The sequence below is a fragment of the Chelonia mydas genome, chromosome 12, assembly GCF_015237465.2.
Source record: "Chelonia mydas isolate rCheMyd1 chromosome 12, rCheMyd1.pri.v2, whole genome shotgun sequence".
NCBI lineage: Eukaryota > Metazoa > Chordata > Testudines > Cheloniidae > Chelonia > Chelonia mydas.
In genome coordinates this window covers 42,261,528-42,287,387 of record NC_051252.2, presented here as the reverse complement: position 1 = coordinate 42,287,387, position 25,860 = coordinate 42,261,528, and the positions used below count along the sequence as shown (strand labels likewise).

Genomic DNA, 25,860 nt, shown 5'->3' with positions numbered 1-25,860 from the left:
GGACCAATCTTATTTAATCTTTTTATTACTGACCTCGGCACAAAAAGTAGGAGTGTGCTAATAAAGTTTGCGGATGACACAAAGCTGGGAGGTATTGCCAATTTAGAGAAGGACAGGGATATCCTACAGGAGGATCTGGATGACCTTGTAAACAGGAGTAATAGTAACAGGATGAAATTTAATAGTGAGAAGTATAAGGTCATGCATTTAGGGATTAATAACAAGAATTTTAGTTATAAGCTAGGGACGCATCAATTAGAAGTAATGGAGGAGGAAAAGGACCTTGGAGTATTGGTTGATCATAGGATGACTATGAGCCGCCAATGTGATATGGCGGTGAAAAAAGCTAATGCAGTCTTGGGATGCATCAGGAGAGGTATTTCCAGTAGGGATAAGGAGGTTTTAGTACCGTTATACAAGGCACTGGTGAGACCTCATCTGGAATACTGTGTGCAGTTCTGGTCTCCCATGTTTAAGAAGGATGAATTCAAACTGGGACAGGTACAGAGAAGGGCTACTAGGATGATCCAAGGAATGGAAAACTTGTCTTATGAAAGGAGACTCAAGGAGCTTGGCTTGTTTAGCCTAACTAAAAGAAGGTTGAGGGGAGATATGATTGCTCTCTATAAATATATCAGAGGGATAAATACTGGAGAGAGAGAGGAATTATTTAAGCTCAGTACCAACGTGGACACAAGAACAAATGGATATAAACTGGCCACCAGGAAATTTAGACTAGAAATTAGACGAAGGTTTCTAACCATCAGAGGAGTGAAGTTTTGGAATAGCCTTCCAAGGGAAGCAGTGGGGGCAAAAGATCTATCTGGCTTTAAGATTAAACTCGATAAGTTTATGGAGGAGATGGTATGATGGGATAACCTGGTTTTGGTAATTAAATATTCACGGTAAATAGGCCCAATGGCCTGTGATGGGATATTAGATGGGGTGGGATCCGAGTTACCCAGGAAAGAATTTTCTGTAGTATCTGGCTGATGAATCTTGCCCATATGCTCAGGGTTTAGCTGATTGCCATATTTGGGGTCGGGAAGGAATTTTCCTCCAGGGCAGATTGGAAGAGGCCCTGGAGGTTTTTTGCCTTCCTCTGTAGCATGGGGCACGGGTCACTTGCTGGAGGATTCTCTGCTCCTTGAAGTCTTTAAACCATGGTTTGAGGACTTCAATAGCACAGATATAGGTGTGAGGTTTTTTGCAGGAGTGGTGGGTGAAATTCTGTGTCCTGCGTTGTGCAGGAGGTCAGACTAGATGATCATAATGGTCCCTTCTGACCTAAATAGCTATGAAAAAAAGGATATTAAAAAACTGGAAAGGGTTCAGAGAAGAGCCAACCAAATGATCCGAGGTCAATCTATTTAGTTTATTGAAAAAACAGTTACTTACTTTCTCGTAATCGTTGTTCTTCGAGATGTGTTGTTCACGTCCATTCCACATTAGGTGTGCACGCGCTGCGTGCACGAGTGTCAGAAACTTTTTCCCTTAGCGGCTCCCGTCAGGCCGGCGGGGCCCCCCGAGTGGCGCCACTGCGCCGTGCATATATACCCCTGCCAGCCCGACCCCCTCTAGTTCCTTCTTGCCAGCGACTCCGACAGAGGGGTAGAAGGGTGGGTGGTGGAATGGATGTGAACAACACGTCTCAAAGAACAACAGTTACGAGAAAGTGAGTAACCGTTTTTTCTTCTTCAAGTGCTTGTTCACGTCCATTCCACATTAGGTGAATTACAGGCTTACCTCTGGAGGAGGGTAGGAGTCACGGAACAACTACTTGGAGGACCGCTCTGCCAACCGCTGCGTCCTCTCTGGCCTGTTGGTTGACCGCATAGTGGGTCGTGAAGGTGTGCATCGAGGACCAGGTGGCTGCTCTGCAGATCTCCTGAATCGGCACCTGTGCCAGGAACGCCGTGGAAGTTGCCTGCGCCTTGGTCGAGTGGGCTGTGACCGCCAGGGCCGGAACACCTGAGAGCTCATAGCACGCCCGGATGCAGCTTGTAATCCAAGACGAAATCTGCTGCGCTGACACAGGGAGGCCTTTCATTTTCTTGACTACAGCCACAAACAGCTGCGCGGATTTGCGAAAGGGCTTGGTGCGCTCCAAATAGAACGCCAGCACTCGAAGCACATCCAGGGTGTGCAAGCTGTGGTGACTCGGGTCCGTATGGGGTTTCGGGAAGAACACCAGGAGACAGATGTCCTGGCCCAAATGAAATTGGGAGACCACTTTAGGGAGGAACTTGGGGTGCGGTCGGAGCTGCACCTTGTCCTTGTGAAATACTGTATACGGTGGCTCAGAGGTGAGGGCCCTCAGTTCGGACACCCTTCTGGCTGAGGTAATGGCAACCAGAAATGCCACCTTCCAGGAAAGGTGGAGGAGAGAACAGGAAGTGAGGGGCTCGAAAGGGGGTCCCATGAGTTTAGAGAGGACCAGGTTAAGGTTCCATGGAAGGACTGGGGGACGTGAGTACGGAAACACCCTCTCCAACCCTTTAAGGAACCGTCCCACCATTGGGTGGGAAAACACCGAGCCTCCCAAGAACCCCGGATGGAAGGCGGAGATGGCCGCCAGATGTACTCTGAGTGAGGACGGGGCTAGCCCTTGCTGCTTGAGGTGCAGGAGGTACTCCAGGATGGCCTGCACTAGGGCCTGGCACAGCCACACCTGTTGGGGTTCACACCAACATGAGAACCTTTTCCACTTGGCCATATAGGTCGCCCTGGTAGAGGGCTTTCTACTGCCAAGCAGAATCTGCTGCACGGGAAGGGAGCACTGGCTCTCCAGGGCGTTTAGGCACAGAGCCTCCAAGCCGTCAGGTGCAGTGACTGCAGGTCGGGGTGGAGAAGCCGCCCGCCGTCCTGTGTAATGAGGTCCCGGTGTAGGGGCAGGACTACTGGGGCCTCCACCGACAACTTTAGGAGCGATGTGTACCAATGCTGGTGGGCCCAGGCTGGGGCGATGAGGATCACTGCCGCCCTGTCCCTACGCACCTCGAGTAGGACCACGTGTACCAAGGGGAGCAGGGGGAAGGCATACATCAAGCCCCCTCTCCACGGGATCGCAAACATGTCTGCGAGCGAGCCCGGGCTGCGGCCCTGGAACTAGCAGAACCGTGGGCATTGGGCGTTGGCCCTGGTGGCAAACAGGTCTACCCGGGAAAACCCCCACCTGCGGAAGAGCGAAAGCACGACGTCCGCCCTGAGCATCCACTCGTGCATGCGGTACGACCTGCTGAGGGAGTTTCGTACCCCCGGGAGATAAGACGCCTCAAGGTGAATTGCATGGGCTATGCAAAGGTCCCAGAGGAGGAGAGCCTCGAGACAGAGTGGCGAGGAACGGGCCCCGCCCTGTTTGTTTATATAAAACATGGGAGTAGTGTTGTCTGTCCGAACTGTCACGCTGTGACCACTCAGAGTGGCATGAAAGGTCTGGCAGGCGAGACGAACCGCCCTGAGCTCCTTCACATTGATATGGAGCAAACGCTCTGCTCTGGACCACAACCCCTGCGTCATGAGGTCCCCCAGGTGAGCCCCCGATCCGTGGTCTGACGTATCTGTCACCAGCGTCAGGTCCGGCTGTGGGGCGGCAAAGAGGATGCCTTCGCAAACCACGGGCTGGGACTGCCACCACCGCAGGGAGTCCAGCACGTCCCATGGGGCTGTCACTACCAAGTCCAGGGGGTCCCTGCCTAGGCGGTATACCCGAGCGAGCCACGCCTGCAAAGTCCTGAGTCTCAGTCTGGCCTGCCTGACCACGTGCGTGCATGCTGCCATGTGGCCCAGCAGCCGCAGGCAGCACCTGGCCGTTGTCGTTGGAGACTGGCGCAGGGAGGCCACCGATTGCTGGATAGCCTGGAATCGGGATACTGGAAGGCTTGCTCTGGCCTGCACCGCATCCAGGACTGCCCCTATGAATTCTACTCTCTGCGTGGGTACGAGCGTGGACGTGGGGATGCTGACCAGGAGTCCCAGCTTGCGGAACAATCTCAGGGCCACCTCCACATGGCCCAGCACTTCCGCCTCGGATCGACCCGCCAGGAGCCAGTCATCAAGGTACGGGTACACCCGGATTCTCTGCCTCTGTAAGAAGGCTGCCACCACCGCCATGCACTTCGTGAACACCCGTGGGGCCACGGCTAGACCAAACGGGAGAACCGCAAACTGGTAATGTTCTTGGCCCATGGTGAAGCGTAGAAACCGCCGATGTGCTGGGTGGGATGGCGATATGAAAGTACGCGTCCTTCATGTCGAGGGTGGCGTACCAGTTCCCCGGATTCAGGGAAGGGATGATGGTGCCCAGAGAGACCATGTGGAACCGGGCCTTGACCAGGAACTTGTTGAGCCTGCGCAGGTCTAGGATGAGGCGAAGGCCCCCTTTGGCCTTGGGGATGAAGAAGTACCGGGAGTAGAACCCCTTCCCCCTTAGGCTGTGTGGCACCGCCTCTACCGCCCCTGCCTCTAGCAGCGAGCGGACTTCCTTCTCTAGGAGATGCTTGTGAGAGGGGTCCCTGAAGAGGGATGGGGAAGGGAGGTGGGAGGAGGGGAGGGAGGAGAACTGCAGCGGGTACCTCTTCTGCACCGTGCGTAAGACCCAACGATCTGACGGAATGTTGGACCACGCACGGGAGAAACGGGACAGGCAGTTCAGGAAACAAAGGGATGGATCCGGTGACTGGTCTGGTACGCTGTCCTCGAGCACACCTTCAAAAGCCTGGCTTAGTGCCCGGCTGGGGTTTGTGCTGGCCTTGGTTCTGGCCCGGCGCATTATTGTTACTGTTGTTGCGCCGGCGCCTGTTATCCCTGCCTCGCCTACGGTAAGGCTCATGCCTATGGCGAGGCTGGTACTGGCGTTGAGGGGGAGGCTGCAGCTTAAAGGGCTTCCTCTGGGTCGCCGGGGTGTGCATACCCAGCGACTTAAGCATAGCCCACAAGTCCTTAAGGCTGTGCAGCCTCGTGTCTGTCTGGTCCGAGAAGAGGCCGGACCCTTCGAAGGGAGGTCCTGGAGTGTATTCTGGACCTTGGGCGGCAGGCCTGACTCCTGGAGCCACGCCAAGAGCCTCATGACCACCCCTGATGCGACTGTTCTAGCCGCCACGTCCGCTGAATCCAGGGAGGTCTTGGCTACTGCCTTGCCCTCGTCCACCAGGGCCGTGAACTCCTGTTGGGAACCTTGCGGGAGGTTGTCCTTAAACTTCCCCACCGCCGCCGAGGAGTTGAAATTATGCCTGTTGCGGATGGCCTGCTGGTTCGCAATCCTCAGCTGAAGGCCCCCAGATGAGTATACCTTTCTGCCAAAAAGGTCCCGGCGTTTTGCCTCCTTGGCCTTAGGGGCTGGAGCCTCCTGTCTATGGCACTCCTTTCATTTACTGCTGAGACCACTAGGGAGCATGGACTCGGGTGGCAGAACAGGAACTCATAGCCCTTAGATGGGGCAAAGTATTTACACTCCACTCCTTTGGCCGTTGGAGAGCTGGAGGCTGGGATCTACCATATGGTCTTATAGTTGGACTGAATGGTCTTAATGAGCGGGAGCGCTATTCTGGATGGACCTTCGGGGCTCAAAATGTCCACCATGGGGTCCTCCTGCTCAACCGTCTCCTCGGCCTGCAACCCCAAGTTCTGGGCAACCCTGCGCAACAACTCCTGGTGGGCTCTATGGTCTATCGGTGGAGGGCCGGACACCGCTGTACCCGCCACCGCCTCATCCGGGGATAACGAGGAGGTTAGCTGCTGCTCGACTCCCTCTGGCTGGTCCTCCTGCTCCCCTTCTCCCGTGGGAGGGGCCTCCAGCTTGGGCCGGAGCAGGAGTCCATGGGACGGCACTGCACTCGGTGCCGGTCTCTCCAGTTTATCCTGGGGGGATGCTGGGGGCCTGGATACTGTAGCCTCTGGCACCGTCTGGCGTTGGTGCAGGGACCGGGATCGCTGCACCGAGTAACTTGCCCTGGACAGGGCCCCTTGACTGCCTGATAGGCCTAGGGGGTCCAAAAAGGCCAATGGCCTGGTGGTCCCCATTGGGGTTGTCAGCCCATCTGAGGGTCTCTGCTGTCCGGGGCCTGGTGCAGGTAGCTACAGTGGCCGGACTCAGCGCCGGACTGCGGCGACGCCGACTGCGAAGGCCACGGCGGTGCCAACGATCTGCACCGGCGTGAGAATGAGCGGCTCCTGGCTGAGCGGGAGCAGTACTGGTATCCCTGGAACTGGGACCGGGATCAGATCTGGACCGGGACCTGGATCTGGACCGGTGCCTGAGTTTCCCCGGACCGGGACCATCTGCAGGAGTCCTCTGGCGAGGGCTGTCTCAACTCCTCCCGGTGCCGGTCTCTGGGTGGTGCCGGAGAGCGGTGTTCCCTTTCCGGTGCTTCCTCACACCGACCCACTACCGGTGCTGCGACCTCCTTCTGGGTTGCCAGTAACTGTGAGTCCGCGGAGTCGGAGCTCGACCGGGACCAACTCCGGGAGTGGTGCCGGGACGGTGTCCTCGAGCGGCACACCATTGCTGGCTTACCCCTCGATAGCACCCGTCGCATGGGTGCCGGAGGGTTGTCCCTATGCGGGAGAGGGCTCGCCGCTGACAGCTCGATGAGGTCCTTTGCAGCCTCAAAGGTGCCAGGCGTGGAGGGCTGATCCGTTATGCCCTCGAGCCCATCGTCTGCACTGAGCTCACTTAGGTCTGAGCTTGGTGGGGCTTGTGCTGCCGGGACCGCTGATGTTGGCGTCGGTACCACAGCCTTTCCGCTCTTATCGGAGCTCGGGGCCTTGGGAGGCGTTGGCCTCCTGTGTGGGGAACGACCGCGCCTTCCTTTCGGCTGCGCCGGGGGCCGCACCGGGGAGGACGAGCAGTGCCAGGGCCTAGTCTGGCGCTCCAGGGCCGACAGTTTACGGTGTTTAGCCGGTGCCGGGTCTCTCAACGGCTTTGGGGCACTATGCACCGAGGAAGCCTGAGTCGGCATTGGGTGCTCCGGGCCCGGTGGCTGCAATGCGGCCTCCATCAACAGCTGCTCTGAAAAGGCTAAGGGACTGCTCTTCTACGAGAGAGAGAGGTTGTTCCAACGCCGCCACGGACGGTAAGAAGGAACTGGAGGGGGTTGGGCTGGGGTATATATGCACGGCGCAGTGGTGCCACTCGGAGGGGGCCCGCCGGGCGCCACTAAGGGAAAAAGTTTCCGACGCTCGTGCACGCAGTGTGCGCACACCTAATGTGGAATGGACGTGAACAAGCACTCGAAGAAGAATAGAAGGTTAAGAAGTGATTTGATCACTGTCTAGAAGTACTTTCAGGGGGTAAGATTTCTGATGCTATATGGCTCTTTAACAGACAAAGGCATTATAAAATCCAATGGCTGGACGTTGACTCTAAACAGACTCAGACTTGATATAAGGCACTTTTCTTCTTTTAAGTGAGGGTCATTAACCATTGAAACAACTTACCAAAGGATGTGGTGGATTCTCAGTCACCTGAAGTCTTTAAATAAAAAGTGGGTACCTTTCTAAGAGAGATGCTCTAGCTCAACCACAAATTATGAACTTAACGTAGGAATCAACAGATAAAATTATATGGCCTGAGGTATGTAGGATATCAGACTAAATTATCAGAACGGACTTCCAGCCTGAAAATCTATGACTGTATGAACAGCACAATTCAACAGCCTTCACAGCTGCTGTAAACTGCACTGCCCACTGCTATTAGCAATGCAGCCGCCCCAGGCTCAGCCAGCCATACACCCCCACCTCCACCGCACTCGGCATGTACTAGGAGTACAGGAACCACAGTGGCCAGCACTATCCTGAGGGATACTGATGGATGCTTGGGAGGAAGTGAATCTTGAGTCACATATCAGAGGCACAGCATCTCATCATGACATCGATAAGCTCCTACCAGTTCCCAATGAGGGAAGGAAACCCACTCACTCTAACCCAGCTGAGTCAACTGATTCTAGCCCTGTTAGCTGAGCATTACCTTTCCCCACCTTTTGCGTGCATTTACCTTGCAGGGAAGGTTTGCAGTTGGTTGTTTGCCAGGTGCAGGACCCGTAAGTTTGCGTGTCCCACCAGGTCAGGGATGCACTGATCTGTGAGGTTATTATTGGTCAAGTAAAGTAGCTGCAGCATGCTGAGACTCTCTTCCCCAGGGCAAACAGATGGCAAGGACTCCAGGCTGTTGGCAGATGCATTCAAGTACCTGAGACTAACAACAACAGATTAAGAGACATTAGGTTCCGTTCCATCCCATCGAAACCACTTCACCAGATACGACAGTGATAGAAGCCATATGAGAACCTGGACAGATAGCTATGGCCTGTTATCATAACGGAAGTCATACCAGATGATTATAATGGTCTCTTCCAGCCTTAAAAATCTATCAATCTAAAAATGACTAGCTATATAGCATTAGAGATGCACATAGTGCTTTTCAACAAAAAGGGAATCCCTGCCCTGAAGAGTTTGCAAGCTAAGTTGAGAGATAACACAGGGAATGGGTAGAAAAAAGCTGAGTGCAGGAAGCTCTCACAGTCACTTGGGAATATAAAGCTTGTGTTTTACTTTATTTAGGATTATTCCATTCCAGTGAGTATCTCTTCTCTGCCCTTAACACCTTATACTGCACCTATCACAGTGGTTTCCAAGTGCCTGTCTGCTTTCTCCTTTGTACCTGAAAAACTTATATACTGGTGTCAAAGAATGAAAACTCCTCAGTGCATTTTGTTCGAGTGTGCATATGAATTGTGGTAGAGAAATAATAATAACTACAGGCAACTTCCTTGGTGGGCTGGTGGCCTAGACTACACTCACCTTTCCTGCTATTATACAGAAACCTGATTCCCTCAGCAGCCAGCTGGGTGATTTCTCCCCTTGGCACCTGGATTACTGCCTCATAAAACACAAATCTGTCCTATTACCTCTTACTCAGCAGGCAATTAAGCACCAGAACCTGGCACCATCAGTCACGCAAACAGCACCATAACCCTTTACAGCTCCAAAGGTGAGACAGCCAGAGGAAACTGATCTTTCACCCAGAGTTAGGTAAAAACTTCCATCCTAACAAAATGTGTTCTGCTGCCACTTACTTCAGAGCCTTGAAGAAGAACATCTCCGGGAGTTTAGTGATCAGGTTATGCTGGAGGTCCAGCACCTCCAGGGGAATGTGTTCCAGCAGAGATGGAAGACTCTGCACATGGTTGTGCCCCACCATCAACTTCCGAAGACTCAAACTACTCAGGGTCCTAGGAGGACAGAGAGCTTATTGAATTAGTTTGGCTCACCCTTCTTTCAGAGCCCCACAGCAGAAAGCTCCTGGTCTTTAATCCTGTTATTAAACAAAATTAGGGCTGAAGAACATTACATTGCCTGGGTCAGTGAATTTTAAACAATGCAAAGAGTGAGAAGCATGCGTGATCAGGCAAGCCGCTACCTCTGTGTACACATATGTATGTGAGTGCCCCTGCAGTTCTATCCAAGCTATTGTACATGTATGCAGAGATCCCTGATTTGTGCTGTAGGCATGTGTATATAGATACACTGTGAGCGTACTTCACAGTGTAGGATGAAGGAGGAATGGAACAGCAAAGGACGGACTAGAATTTAGTGACTTCCTCCTTCTGACAGAAGAGACTATTCTCAATGCTGACAAAGTGATTCTGGGCTTGAACTGCGCTGGATCAACAACCTAGTGCGGTTTTGAAGCTGCCATCATATTCTCCAGAACCTCCGCTTTTCTTTAAAAAACAACCCAAGTCTCTAATCCTAATGACTGCAAAGATAATTTCGGAAAGTTGAGCTGAGTGTAACCACTACAGTGATGTCTACCTGAGTCTGCAGACATATAGAAATAACAACAAACAGGTATAAACTGCCCCATTAATTTCAGTGAGATAACTCAGTTAACAGCGCTGACACTGGCATCTATTTCATGACAACATGTAGGAAAGGAAGAGATCATTATGCTAGGGAGCTCTGAGAGCCACTGCAGGTGACAGCTTATTTGGGAACCACCAGTGAATGGTGCTGAGGAGATATCAGCATCATTTTTTCCCTGCTCCAAGGATGAAGGTGTAACATCCAATTCTCCTCATACAGCACCTGCTCTGGGGTAGGGCACCTTCTCCTCTGGCTTCCAGAAGGAGCCAGCAGCAGTTGTTGGTGGCCTACTCCTCCTTTCATCTACTCAGACGAGCCAGGAGGCCTCCGCCCCTGTACTGCTGATGGTGGCCCTCTTCTCTGAGCAGTGACAGGAGTGCAGTACCCTCAGGTTTTCAGGAGACTAGTCTGCTCTATTACTTATTTCCTGGCTCTAGAGGCTGCTGGTCCTCTCTCTGCATCAGTTATAGCCAGGGCAGTTCTCCACCTCAGAACTATTGTTTCAAGCCCTCTGCATACTGAGACACGTTACTGCATCAGTTAACCTTGAAAATATGACCCAAATATTTCTGTGCCACTATGAGGACCAGAAGTATATAATCACAGAAATGTACGGATGGAAGGCACCTCAAGAAGTCATTAGGTCCAGCCTCCTGTGCTGTGTCAGAAACAAGTAAACCCAGATCATCTCGGATATGTGTTTGTCCAACCTGTTCTTAAAAACTTACAATGGGGATTCCAAAACCTCCCTTGGAAGCCTGTTCCAGAGTTTAACTATCCTTTTAATTAGCAAGGTTTTCCTAATATCTAACCTAAATCTCCCTTGCTGCAGATTAAGCCCATTACTTGTTGTCCTTTCTCCAGTGGACATGGAGAACAACTGATCACAGTCCTTTTTTATAACAGCCCTTAAAATATTTGAAGACTATTGTCAGGTCCCCACTAAGTCTTCTTTTCTCACATTAACCATGCCCAGTTTTTTTTAAGCTTTCCCCATAGGTCAGGTTTTCTAAACCATTTATCATTTCGGATGTTCTCCTCTGGACTCTCTCCAATTTGTCCACATCTTTCCTAAAGTGTGGTGCCCATGGCTGGACTCAATACTTACCAGTGACAAGTAAAGCTCGACAATTAGCTCCTGTGTCTTACATACCATACATCTCAAACTGATGTTAGCCTTTTTTGCAACTGCATCACATTATTGACTCATATTCAATCTGTGATCCACTGTAAACCCCAGATCCTTTCCAGAAGTACTAACCCCATTTTGTAGTCGTCCATTTGATTTCCCTTCCTAAGTACTTTGCACTTGTCTTTACTGAATATCATCTTGTTGAATTCAGACCAAATTCTCCCATTTGTCAAGACTGTTTAGAATTCCAATCTTGCCCTCCCAAGTGCTTGCAACCTGTCCTGGCTTGGTGTCATCTGCAAATTTTATAAGCATAATCTCCAGTCCATCATCCAAGTCATTAAGTTATTAGTGCAAATATTGAACAGTACCAGACCCAGGACAGACTCCTGTAGGACCCCATTAGATACACCCCTCCACTTTAATAGTGAACCACTGATAAATACTCTGCAAGTACAGTTTTTCAACCGGTTGTACACCCACCTTATAGGAATTTCATCAAGTTAATTTATAAGATTGTCATGTGGGACTGTCAAAAGACTTACTAAAAATCAAGATATATCATATCTACTGCTTCGTGCTCCCCCTCTCCCATCCACTTAAAAGTAACCCTGTCACAGAAGAAAATACGGTTGGTTTGGCATGATTTGTTCTTGAGAAAACCATGCTGGCTATTTCTTATAACCCCATCATCTTCCAGGTACTTAGAAACTGATTGTTTAATAATTTGTTTCAGTATCTTTCCAAGAATTAAAGTTAGGCTCACTGGTCTATAATTCCCCAGGTTCGCTTTGTTCCTCTTTTTAAAGATAGGTTCTATGTTAGCCCTTCTCCAGTCTTCTAGGACCTCATCCATCCTCCAGGAATTCTTAAAGATAACTGCTAATGGTTAGGGGTAACTAGTGGAATGGAATGGAGAGGGGTAACTAGTGGTGTTCCCCAAGGGTCAGTCCTAGGACCAATCCTATTCAATTTATTCATAAATGATCTGGAGAAAGGGGTAAACAGTGAGGTGGCAAAGTTTGCAGATGATACTAAACTGCTCAAGATAGTTAAGACCAAAGAACTTCAAAAAGATCTCACAAAACTAAGTGATTGGGCAACAAAATGGAAAATGAAATTTAATGTGGATAAATGTAAAGTAATGCACACTGGAAAAAATAACACCATCTATACATACAATATGATGGGGCCTAATTTAGCTACAGCTAATCAGGAGAAAGATCTTGGAGTCATCGTGGATATTTCTCTGAAGACGTCCACGCAGTGTGCAGCGGCAGTCAAAAAAGCAAACGGGATGTTAGGAATCATTAAAAAAGGGATAGAGAATAAGACGGAGAATATCTTATTGCCCTTATATAAATCCATGGTATGCCCACTTCTTGAATACTGCGTACAGATGTGGTCCCCTCATCTCAAAAAAGATATACTGGCATTAGAAAAGGTTCAGAAAAGGGCAAATAAAATTATTAGGGGTTTGGAATGGGTCCCATATGAGGACAGATTAAAGAGGCTAGGACTTTTCAGCTTGGAAAAGAGGAGACTAAGGGGGGATATGATAGAGGTATATAAAATCCTGAGTGGTGTGGAGAAAGTGAATAAGGACAAGTTATTTACTTGTTCCCATAATATAAGAACTAGGGGCCACCAAATGAAATTAATGGGCAGCAGGTTTAAAACAAATAAAAGGAAGAAGTTCTTCACATAGCGCACAGTCAACCTCTGGAACTCCTTGCCTGAGGAGGTTGTGAAGGCTAGGACTATAACAGGGTTTAAAAGAGAACTGGATAAATTCATGGAGGCTAAGTCCATTAATGGCTATTAGCCAGGATGGGTAAGGAATGGTGTCCCTAGACTCTGTTTGTCAGAGGGTGGAGATGGATGGCAGGAGAGAGACCACTGATCATTACCTGTTAGGTTCACTCTCTCTGGGGCACCTGGTATTGGCCCCTGTCGGTAGACAGGACACTGGGCTGGATGGACCTTTGGTTTGACCCAGTATGGCCATTCTTATGTTCTTAGCATGCTTCAGCCAGCTCCTTAAGTACCTTGGGTTGAATTAAGTATCATTTGAATTGAAATGGAAGTTGAGATTCTATCATCACATACTCTGGGCACACTGACCCTTGCCATACATTTATTGTGCCTATAACATAAAGCAGCTCTGCCCAAAAACATACACAGATTTGGAGGACAGAAAAGACCATTACGATCAACTGCTCTGACCTTCTGCATAGTACAGGCCATAGATTGTCATTCCAAAATTCTAGCCCTGTAACTTCTGCTTGAGCTAAGCCACATCTTTTAGAAAGACATCCAATGTTGATCTAAAGACTTCAAGTGATGGAGAATCCATCACATCCCTTTGTAAGTTGTTTCTGTTAATTTCTCTCTGTTAAAAATTTGCACATTATTTCTACTCTGAATTTGTCTAGCCTCACTTTCCAGCCACTGGATCTTGTTATACCTTTTTCTGCCAAATTAAAGGGCTGTCTACTATCAGAAATCTTTTCCCCCGTAGGGACTATATATAGTGATCAAGTCACCTCTTAACCTAATCTTCAATAAACTACATAGATTGAGGTGGTGTTGTAGGTGTGTTGGTCCCAGAATATTAGAGAGACAAGGTGGGTGAGGTAATATCTTTGATTGGACCACCTTCTGTTGGTGAAAGAGACAAGCGTTTTATTTCACCCTCCTTGTCTCTCTAAATAGATTGAGCTTTTCTTTCGTCTCTGGCTAGGTGTCATATTTTCCAGACCTCAAAACATTCTTGTAACTCTTTTCTGAAGCCTTTCCAATTTGTCAACATCCTTTTTAAAGTGTGGACTCCAGAAATGGATACAGTATCCAGTAATGGTCCCCCCACTGCTTACTCATACTTGATATTTCCCTGATTGTAAATCCAAGGATTTCATTCACTCTCTTAGTTATTGGATTGCACCAGAAGCTCACTTTCTACTCGTTTTCATGTCCCAGTAAGTCTTTTCCAAAATCTCTGCTCTTCCAGGATACAGTCCCCCATCTTATAAATGTGACCAACAGCCCTTGTTATGAAGTGCAGGACTATGCAAATGGCTGTGTTAAAATACATTCCTCAAATGAGCCCTTTAAACCAAGCAATCCAGGCTGGCATGTACAATTGACCTGTCCCTATTATTATTTACCACTCCACCACTTTTAGTGTCATTTGCAAACTTTACCACCCATGATTTTAAGTTTTCTTCCAGATCACTAATAAAGTTTTTTGAATACCACTGGGCTGAGAATAGATACCTGAGGGATGTCACTAGACACACCTCCACTGGATGATGATTCCCCATTTACAGCTACTTTTTTCTCTGTATCTGTTGACCAGTTTTTAATACATTTAATATGATTTTGTATAGTGGGTTTTTTTTTTAAATCAGAATGTCATGGTTCAAATGCCTTATAAAACTCTAAGTATATTATGTCAACGCAATTACCTTTGTCAGTCAAACTTGTAATCTGATAAAAAATGGTATCAAGTTTGTTTGACAAGAACTATTTTTCATAAGACCATGTTGACTGGAATTAATTATGATACCATAATTTAATTCTTTACTGACTGTATCTCATATCAGCGTTTTAATGATTTTGCCCAGGTTCATTATCAGGTTAACCAGCCAATCAATAACTTTCTGGGTCAACTTGTTTACCCTTTTTAAATATGGACACAACATTGGCTTTTGCTTCCTCAGTGTTCCCAGATTTGTTAAAAATCAAGCCAAATTTTTCACAGAGCTCCTAGGACAATTCTTTTAATATTCATGGGTTCAATATATCTGGCCCTGAAGATTTAAAAATGTTTAACTTCAACAGTTGATGGTTAACATCCTCCCTAGATACTGATAAAACAGAATGTATTTCATCATCACACTGAGATATGAGAACACATCATCCTGCTTCTTTTCAAATACAGAAAGCCTATATTTATTGAATACCTCTGCCTTTTCTGCATCATAGCTGATAGTTTTACAATTCTTGTCAAGTATTAGACCTATATCACTGGTAGGATTTAATTTGTTCCTGACATATTTAAAGAATTCCTTCTTAGTGTCCTTAACCCTACTGGCCATAGATTTTTCACTGATACCTTTAGCTTTCCTTATCAATTGTCTGTATTTCCTAACTGCTGATTTGTACTCATTGCTATCAGCTTCGCTGCTTTTCCATTATTTTTTACTTCCTCTTTCACCTCCTTTCTTAGCCAGGATGTATTGTTATTGGGGTTTTTTTAACTGAAGTAGCCTTCTTTTGTGATTGAAGAATGTGGGGCTTGGGCATCTAACAAACCATTCTTAAATAATTCCCAGTTATCAGTTGTATTTTTATGTTTAAATATTTCCTCTCACTTAATTTTGCTTGTGACTGATTTTGAATCCCAATGAGATAGAGGCAAGCCTGAGGAGCCAAGAACAGCATGTGTGACCATATTTAATTAGTTGGGGGGGGGGGGGGAGGGTTAAGAGCAACTCATAGAAAAGAGGCAACAGTCTAAAATAACCTACACTGGGAGAAGATCCTGGTATTACAGAGCTTTTTTAAGTTAGTTGACAAAGGCACAACAAGATCCAACAGCTGGAAGTTGAAATCAGCAAAATTCTAACTGGAAATAAGGCATACATTTTATTGTTGAGGATAATCAGCCACTGAAATCTTTTCACAGGATGTGGTAGATTCTCCAGCACTTGAAGCCTTTAAATCAAGCTTGGATTATCTTTCTACAATATACTCTCTAGTTCAACCACAAATTGTTGGGGTAGATGCAGGAATCGCTGGATGAAATTCTCTGGCCTGTGTTATTCAGGAGGTCAAATGAGATGATCAAAATGATCCCTTCTGACCTTAAAAATCTATCAATGTTTTGAATATATGCACAGTCCAGACAGTGTGGCACCACATATTGGCATCACAAGCAAGTGAAACATTGTTGAGGGGGGCGGAGTATAGAAGAGTACTATCACTCTTTTCCCCCAAGACACACACACTGGAGGGAGTCCCACCTTTGGCCAAGAAGGAGGTTTGCTATTACCTTGATGGAAGCTCTGTGAGGAGATTGTAGCTCATATCCAAAACCTCAAGTTTCTTTGCTTCGCAGGCCCAGTCAGGGATACACAGCAGCTGGTTACTGAGAAGAGGAAATGGAAAGCATAAGAGGAGGAGGGACAGCAAGATATCAGAATTCTACTGAACCTATAACCCATCATGTGTAGATTTTCTTGGAACACTCTAGTGATTCTCAAATATAAAATAGCACAAGAGATGAACCCAAAGAAAAAGAAACGACAGTGTAGCATCAGTCACACACACCAGATCTCATTCAAACTCATTTAAAACAAAACCAGTGAGTGTAGGGCTGGTAAAGACTGCTGATTCATGGCCATGATGTTTTATCCACAGCTGTGGCAGGAGCAGGGAAAGCTTCCCTATGCTGGCATGTTGATGCACTTCACCCCAGAGCTTGAGTGAGAGGAGAGGCCAGATTCCATGGTCCATTCAGTCTTTGGTCTCTCTGCTGAGACCTGCCAACAAGGGGGAAATTAGCACTGAACAAGAAGGTAGCCTGCCCACTGGGACCTAGGCTAAGATATCTCCCTTTCCCAGATTTTTACATCATGGCCCAATAAACAGCCATTCGTAACAGCTTTCAACTTCTACTGACTGAATGCTGAACTAATGATCAAGAGCTGAAAGGCTGCCAGTCACCTAGTCATGCCAAGCTGGTTTAATGGGGCTTCTAGTCTTGGAAATGTTCGTTTTCCTTTCATGCTAGTCTGTTCCGTTATGAGGAGATGCTTCACTCTCTTCACCGCTCTCTTCTCTTTCAAAAGAACAGCTGTGCTGTACCTTTGCCCACAAGATATGAGAAAGGGGCCGAAGAGAGAGTTGTCCCATAGAATAGAATTCAGCAGAGGAACGGCAACCTGCACTCTCTCTCAGAGCACCAACACAGGAAAGCCTGTGTGTTTCAGGAAGCATCCTCAGAAGAATCTTTTGCTCTCACTCCTTTTACCCAGAGGCCTAATCAATCCTAAACTCAGACTGGCATCAGGTTCTACTTTATGTTCATGAAAATCGAGGCAGACTATTTCTATCAAGGAGCTACAGCCATGAACCATAGGTCTCAATCTCACCAAATTAGCCTTGCCAAATCTATTTTCTTTCTAAAAAGAAAAGGAGGACTTGTGGCACCTTAGAGACTAACCAATTTATTTGAGCATAAGTTTTCGTGAGCTACAGCTCACTTCATCGGATGCATACTGTTTCATACTGTTTCCACAGTATGCATCCGATGAAGTGAGCTGTAGCTCACGAAAGCTTATGCTCAAATAAATTGGTTAGTCTCTAAGGTGCCACAAGTACTCCTTTTCTTTTTGCGAATACAGACTAACACGGCTGTTACTCTGAAACCTGACATTTTCTTTCTATTTTTCTCAGGTGCCTCTATACTAAGGGAAAATAGAAATTAACAAAATGAGAGAATGTTTTTCTGATAGCATGGGGTGAGGGGGAGTGTCACTTGAGAACTTTGCAGCCTAGATGTGAAACAATTAGAACTGGGCAAAGTCTGTGGAGCTAAACTTGCCATAAACCCTAAGAAATTGAGGCAGCCATTAGATTAGACCTCTCAGTAACCAAGTCCCCCTCTCCTGAGACAATTTGGCTGAGAGGGGGAACACAGGGTTGTCTGAGCCCTAACCACATCCAGACCTCATATAGCAACTGACATATTCAAAGCACTTTTCAAAGAAAATATTTACCCCTTCCCTGGGAAGGGGAACACTTAATATGAAGTACAAAGAGGTTACTTGCATGTACAGTACTCATGTTCTTAAAGGTGTGTAGCCTGTCTTCATATTCCACAGTTGGTGTTTGCATGCCCAATGCTCATGCATTAGAAAAATTTCTAGTTAACAGTGTTGGTTGGGGTGGCGTATGTGCCCTTCATATCCTTGTGCATTCTGGTGAGAGTATAAAGGACGGAGTCACCTAACTACATCCAGTTCCTTTGCCATCTTTAGTGGTTTGTGAAGACTCTGAAGTAGTGAGGATGGCAGGTGTGTGATGAAATACATATACAGACTACACATCTCAAAGAACCTCAGTTACTGTACAGGCAAGTAGCCTCTTTTCTTCTTCGAGTGGTAGCCTGTATACCTGATGACTCTCAGCTGATGACTCTCACTGGAGTCAGAAATGAGGAGCTTATGCAAACAGAGACTACAGCACAGTCCTTCTCAAAGTGGATGAGATTCTCCAATTGGACCCGCCAGCACCACATTTCCAGGCTATGTGGGAATAACTATACCAGCGGAAACTGGTCTCTTGCTGAGAGTTCTTTTGGCTGCCATATCAGTCATCCATCCACTAAGTGATCAATCAGTATTTTCACACTCAATGGCAAACAGATTCCTGAGAGGCATTTCTAGACTGTCCATCATTTAGGAATCCACTCCCTATGTGGGATCTTTACTTAGCTCTCTCAAAAGTCATGGATGCTCCCTTTAAGCCTATGGTCATGTGTCCCCTGTGAGGAATGGCACATTATAACCATTGTTGCCATGGGCCTGGGGACCATATCCACAGCGTCCAATGCTGCCCACAGAGCTGTCTTGGCAACCAATTGCCCATCAGGATGATTTAGAACTCACTTCTGAATTCCTGCAGCAGTTTGTCAATAAAACATTCCACGGAACACCAGTCAAGGTAGTCATATTTTGCTAGGATTGCTTGATAGTTCAATATCCTTATTTGGTGGTTCAAGGTTGAGTACAATTTCCTACCAAGAAAGTCTAGGCTCCTTATCCTTGCAGCCAAATTCTGGTAGCTGTGGCACATTCTCTCATTTGCCACAGTCACTACGAGTGATCCCTGTATCAGGTATGAATAGGCCAGCATCTGGTACTATCTATCAGCCTACTTTGAGGTTGGTGCTAATGATGCTGGTGTCTGCCACAGGGTCTTCACAGGATCTAGTAGGTCCTTGTTTATCATGATTGCTACACAACATGGTATCGATATATGTAATATATTGAGCAGCCTGTGCAGTGTGTCATATACTTCTTTGGTGGGAATCTCTATAGTTGTTGGTATATGCCTCATCAAGTCCTGGATGATTTATGGTCTTCTGGAGTGGCCATCACTTGGTGTGATATCAGGGTTTCGTTGAGTGATTACGAAGACAAATTAGCTGGTACAAGCTACTCTGGGTTTTGTGGTTGTAGCATGGGAAAAGGCGGCTGCTGTCTGTGGTTCTGAACTCCAGGTGGGGTTAGTACTGTACTCAGGGTTAGTACTGTACTCATGCCTTGGCCAGAGGTGGGTATCCTTCTCTCATACAGGAGAAAATGATAGAACAGAGTCCTGGAACCTGGTTAGGGGCAGTTGCCGGCTCCCTTCTGAGGCAGAGGAGAAGAACATAAGAACAGCCGTACTGGGTCAGACCTATGGTCCACCTAGCCCAGTATCTTGTCTTCTGACAGTGGCCGGTGCCAGATGCTTTGGAGGGAATGAACAGAACAGGGCAATTATCAAATGATCCATCCTGTCATCCACTCCCAGATTCTGGCAGTTGGAGGTTAGGAACATCCTGAGCATGTGTGCCATGATGGACCTATCCTCCATGAACTTATCTACTTTTTTTTAGAACCCAGTTATACTTGAGACCTTCACAACATTCCCTGGCAATGAATTCCATAGGTTGACTGTGTGGTGTGTGAAGAAGTACTTCCTTATATTTGTTTTAAACCTGCTGCCTATTAATTTCATTGGCTTACCCTGGTTCTTGTGCTATGTGAATGAGGATGAGAAATAGTTTTCTTCTGTAAGAGTGTGTGCCCTCCCAGTAGGTGCTGAGGGTACCGATCTAGCTGGCCCTGAGGATCATGGAGGCAACAGTGCTGATACTGTTGATTCCAGGAACTGGGACAGCATCAGTGAGGAGGGCCATATCAAAAGTCCAGGTAAATCCCTAAAGGTGCTTCCTAGAAGATGAGAAGGATTTTAAGGGTACCTTGGAAGATTTTGAAGAGGCCACCAGCACTGACTTTTATGACCTCCAGTCCCCAGAGATTCTCAATATCTGGAAGCCAGGATCAGAGTCTCAGCACAGAGACTGCTCCATCAGGAAGGCCCTCAGGTGGGACTCCATCAACTGCTGGGTCCGCTTTGAGAAGGCATAAAGATTTTGCAATGATCTGAAACGTATCCCTTGCTGAAATGGAAAAGACCCCTTGCATGATGGTCATTTGGGAGATAATGGCCTTATATGAGGGGCAGCTCTTAAAGTCTGAGGACTTGTGGTCTCCCCTGCAGGCAATTGGTACCAAACATTCAGTGACGGAGAATTCCTTTCTTCGCTGAAGAACCCAAGTTCGGGAAAAGTAAAAACCTAACACTATTACTAACTGCCAGCTATAAGAACTATGCACAATGAGAAACAGGTATGTTTGCTCAAAAAGTGAGCTGCTCTGACCCATGCCACAAGCAGTAAGAATGAACTGGGTGTGGTTGGATAGCTCCATCTTTTATATTCTTCCTGGAACAAATGGGGATGTGAAGGAAGCTTGTACCAACCCTAATGGATGAAAAGAAAGTTGAGACGAGCACACTGGACAAGCAAACACCAACTGTTGAATATTTATACCTACTATCACTCAAAGAAGAACTATATCCCTCCCATTTCCTCTAAAACAGAGGTGGGCAAACTATGGCCCACTGGCCACATCCAGCCCGCGGGACCGTCCTTTCCAGCCCTTGAGCTCCTGGTTGGGGAGGCTAGCCCCAGCCCCTCCCCTGCTGTTCCCCCTGCCCCGCAGCCACGCTGCTGCACAGGCAGCGAGGCTTGCACCAGCCCACGTCCCAGGCTTTCCAATAAGCCAGTCCTGCTGCTCTGAGTGGCATGGTAAGGTGGCGGGGAGTGGGGGTGGTTAGATAAGGGGCAGGAGGTCCCAGGGGGGAAGTCAAGGGACGGGGAGCAGGGGGCGGTCGGATGGGGCAGAGGTTCGGCGGGGGGGCGGTTGTGAGGGTAAAGGGGGGGTTGGATAGGGAGTGGGGTACTAGGGGGACTGTCAGGGGGCAGGGGTGTGGATAGGGGTCGGGGCACTCAGGGGACAGGGAACAGCAGGGATTGGATAGGGAGTGGGGTCCCGGGGGGTGGTTAGGGGCAGGAGAGTCCTGGGAGGGGGTGGTCAGAGGACAAGGAGCAGGGGGCATTGGATGGGTCAGGGGTTCTGGGGGTGGCGGTCAGGGGATGGGGAACAGAGGGGTTGGATAGGCGTGGGAGTCCGGGGGGGCCTGTTAGGGGGCGGGGGTGTGGATAGGAGTTGGGGCAGTCAGGGGACGGGGAGCAGGGGCAGTTAGGGGCGGGAGGTCCCAGGAGGAGGCGGTCAGGGGGCCAGGCTGTTTGGGGAGGCACAGCCTTTCCTACCTGGCCCTCCATACAGTTTCGCACCCCGATGTGGCCCTCGGGCCAAAAAGTTTGCCCACCCCTGCTCTAGAAGGCAGGAAGAGGAATATTTGGACATTGTAGAAGTTGCTTCATGAACTCAGAGAAATCAGCTGATGAACTGAAAGCTCCCAACACCATCAGGAAATGGGACTAAGGGCTTGTCTACATGGGAAAGGTATACTGGTAAAAGCTACAGTATGAATTAAACTGATACAGTTATACTGGTATAACTCCTCATGTGGACACACTTACTCCAGTACCAGAATGCCCTTTTGCAGTATAGCTAATATTGTTTTGGAAGAGGTTTAAAGTAAACAGAAAAAACCCACTCTCATTCTGGAAGAGAAATCCCTGATAGGCAGTTATAGTGGTATGCATACTGGTTTAATTATACCAGCATACTGACAAAACTTTCCCGTACAACAAGCCCACTCCGATCACTGCTGTGTTTAACTCCAGAAGCATATTCACCTCCTACATGAATAGAGCTTCAGAGGCACGAAAACTCAGGCACTGGAATTTATGCTGACCCCTTGAATTGTGGTAGAATTCCCATGGAAGCCAACATGCACATGGGGGAAGGGCATGCTATGGGGCTGAGCTCTAAGGAACAAAGATTTCTCTTCTGAAGGCAAGTTTTGGGGATGGAAAAGGCCTGAAATAACAAAGTGGCATTTAAAATGAACAGTCAACTGAATGGACAGAAAAATCCAACTAAGCATCCTTTCAGGGATACAAGAGCAGAAGTCTTTGAAGAGACAGATCCCGTGCAACAGTGGCAGTCACTACATAAAGACCTTTGATAGATCCATGCAAAACTCAGATTTGATAGTGATCGAGTTTCTCCTTGTAATTTCCCAAGAAGCCTAGAGAGAGTGCCTGTGTCATTCAATACACGCGGCCCAGGACTTGGATTCCAGAGAATCTGCAGGAAGTGGTCCAGGCCCCCCAGGATTTCACTTTGTATCCTTTTGTGTGTCACCACTTACCGGGAGATTTCTAGGCAGGTCAGCAGACTAGGGACTGGATAAACATTTACAGTCATCAGACCTGATCAAATAAAGGAAACAGTAATGAGTCCAGGCTGCTAGAAGGGGAACAACAGAGACACAGACACTGTTTCCCAGAAATATACTAGGGTAGATATCAAGTGCCAACCCTTCAGGATGACCAGATAGGGCTCAGACAGACATTTGTTGCAACCGCAGACAGGAAAAGCCCATGGTATGAAGAGCCAGGCTGCAGTTCTTCTCTCCTCAGGTATCAGAACTACATATTTCTCTAAAAGGGTGTTCCAAGAGATTATTATTTCTACTGCGGTGGTTATAGGATTCTTGTCTCTAGTATGATGCAGTGCAGCACAAAGGGCAGCAAGAGAACTGTTCTCACTCACAGGAACAGCAGAAAAATGAGAATAACTTGAGAGCATAGATCATTTAATCAAAGCACCAGAGGCGGCATTGCTCTGGACGGCTAGTGAACATGGCAAAACAAAAATGATCATTCTTGTTACAACCCAACATCAGTACTTTAAGCAACAATGCCACACACTAAAGTGAGAATCTGCACGGACAGCCTTCCATTTGTAACTCTTATTATAAGATGCTACTGAAATGCACCTCCATGTCCTTTTCTCCCTGTGAAAAGCATGATGAACTAGAGGGAAGGGTCAGTGAGTTCTACAAGTCAGGAAAGTTCACTTTGCTGCAAGAGGCTGTACTCATTGGAAGGTTCATCAGCCTAGGCAAATGAGGCACAGCCTAACTAAAATATTGAGAAGCTAATTCCCAAAAGCTACATTTTTGTATATATAGAGAGATGCTTAAGGACAGCTAAGTATGTTCATTGATAGTAACAAAAGTCTACAAGAAGGTCTTATAATTTGATTTAAATTTGTCACATTACTCTCTCCATATCCACACTGAAACAATGCCAGAAAATGTAGAGCTGCAGGTGAGGTTCAAACCATGATACAGGTGTTGGTGCCTCAGGAAGCTGCCTCATTACCATGGCAACTTACAATGCACAGGAGTCACTTTATGAGGGTGTTGCAGGGGTAATCACGGCTTGGTGAGGCCACGGCAGGATTGCAGCAATTAAGGTAACTTCTGACAGTGGGGCTGCAGGGGGATCCCTCCCAGCACTGACACAGCAGAGGGGGCTCCCTGCATGGCAGAGGGGCCCAAGACACTAGGGCACAGGGGAGGCTGCAGTCATCCTGGCCAGGACACCAACCAGGATAACGAGCCCACAGCCACTGGGGAACCCACCCTGTTGCTCAACAGTTCCTGCCCAGGGACAGCTCCTACACTCCTGGCTGGTGAGCAAGGGAGCGGGGCTGTGACAGCAAAGCTGCAAAGGGCTTGCGGCATCGCCATGGGGCCAATGACACGGGATCCCTGCAAGCACAAGGGAGAAACTGCGATAGTCTGACAGGGCAGAGCAGACACGTCCGATCATGACTACAAGGACGATGATGTATACTGGAATTTGTGAGACTTTCTGATAAGTGCTTCACTTGTGAAAAAAGTCACCAGCTGCCACTGGCTGCCACATAGATCATGCTCACACCAAAGCTACTAAAAGGGATTAAACCAGACTTCCAGAGCCGCCTTCAAACCTAGGAATAGATTCATAGATTCATAGATATTTAGGTCAGAAGGGACCATTATGATCATCTAGTCTGACCTCCTGCACAACGCAGGCCACAGAATTTCACCCACCACTCCTACAAAAAAACCTCACACCTATATCTGTGCTATTGAAGTCCTCAAATCGTAGTTTAAAGACTTCAAGGAGCAGAGAATCCTCCAGCAAGTGACCCGTGCCCCATGCTACAGAGGAAGGCGAAAAACCTCCAGGGCCTTCCAATCTGCCCTGGAGGAAAATTCCTTCCCGACCCCAAATATGGCGATCAGCTAAACCCTGAGCATATGGGCAAGATTCATCAGCCAGATACTACAGAAATATAGATCCCAGAAACATGTGGCTGCTATGCGTAAAGTGAGCTACTGCTGTTCTGTATGGAAACTACACAGACTCCTGTTTTTCAGCCCAGATGCAGCAAAGGGACTCAGCTAGATTTAGTATGAAGCATCCAGCTGCACATTTGGCAATGTTACTGAAACAAGACATCCCTGGCAGCAAGAAATAATGGCTATACAGGTGTCCAGTGGGGCTTACAGATATCATTAAGATCCTAAAAACTGCTCCTATTGTTTTATAAGTTTAAAAACCGAAAGCTGGGCATGTGCCCATGCAGCCACATGTTCCCATGTCTGTTACTCTTAGCCTCCTTCTCCTTCTGTTTGTTACATACACTTGATTGGATAACCTTAACCGAGATGGCAGACTCTTTAGGGAAGAGACAGTCTCTTACTCTGTCTGTGAAGCACTTTGCAAAATGGGGTGTTGATCTGATTGAATATTACTGTAATACAAGTAAATAAAATACTACACCATCAACAGTACTAATACTGAGAGGAGAGGCCCTTTCTGGATCGAACAGAGGATGCAGAACAAGCTTCTGTGGGATAACCCCTTGGGCTGCTACAGTTTCCATCTTTGAAGTGGCTATTGCTCCACAGGATACTGAGAGTAGGGCTAAACTCTAGGGAGCCGCCAACCTGTGTTTGGAGTAGCTATGTTTTGGGGGCGGGGGATGACAGAAGGGCTCTGGGGAGGGAGCAGGCAGGTGAAGGAGATAAAATGGACATACAGTTGGTGTTGGCATAGAGTGCCCGAAGGGAGAAGCCACTCAGAGTCAGTTCCCTCAGTTGATTCCGCTCACAGTGCAGCTGCTCCAGACTGCCAAGGAAGCTCAGATCCAGGTCAGTCAGCTGATTGTCTCGCAAATCCATGTGGGTCACAGATTTGTTCCCCTCCAGGCTGTCAACAGATAATCTCCACAGGTGGTTCAGCCTAAACACTCAGAGATAAGAGATAAAGGATCAGAGAAAAGAACACTGAAAGGTTTTCTATTTTTGGGGGGAGGTGGGGACAGAGTGAAATGATGGCAGGAGGGAGAAGTGGGAAACAGACAGGCTGGAGACTGCACCAAAAGGAGGGATGTGGGGGAGTCTGGAGACCAAACCCAGGATAGAGGACTGGGGGGGTGAGTGAGGTAGAGGAAGGGTTCTGGTGAAGGGGGATTTTCTGGGAGGGGTACAGACAGAAGCAGTCCCTATGTCTGTTCACCCACTATTCATTGTTGCATTAAATATTATTGGCTCTACTCAGTTTCTGAACACCTTTAACAGTCAGGAGATGCTGAGGGCAGCTTCCAGAGGCTAGCAGACGGAAGGCCTGGTTCTGGGACAGAGAGCTGTATTGTGTGTGGTCACACAGGAACCTGGGAAGGCACTTGCCATACATGTTAATTCAGCTATAA

General features: G+C 47.8%; 1 protein-coding gene across 4 annotated transcripts in view; it reads right to left on the bottom strand.

Annotated features, from left to right (window-relative positions):
- The window catches only part of PHLPP2 (PH domain and leucine rich repeat protein phosphatase 2), a 153,550-nt gene that overhangs the window by 45,161 nt on the left and 82,529 nt on the right, over positions 1 to 25,860 (bottom strand). For all 4 annotated transcript variants that reach the window (XM_037877416.2, XM_037877417.2, XM_037877418.2 and 1 more), the window contains 5 exons: positions 25,189 to 25,391; positions 22,460 to 22,520; positions 16,053 to 16,148; positions 9,075 to 9,230; positions 7,994 to 8,194 (listed from right to left, as the gene is read on the bottom strand). In XM_037877416.2, coding sequence (XP_037733344.1) covers positions 7,994 to 8,194; positions 9,075 to 9,230; positions 16,053 to 16,148; positions 22,460 to 22,520; positions 25,189 to 25,391 — 717 coding nt within the window. The remainder of the gene's footprint in view (positions 1 to 7,993; positions 8,195 to 9,074; positions 9,231 to 16,052; positions 16,149 to 22,459; positions 22,521 to 25,188; positions 25,392 to 25,860) is intronic.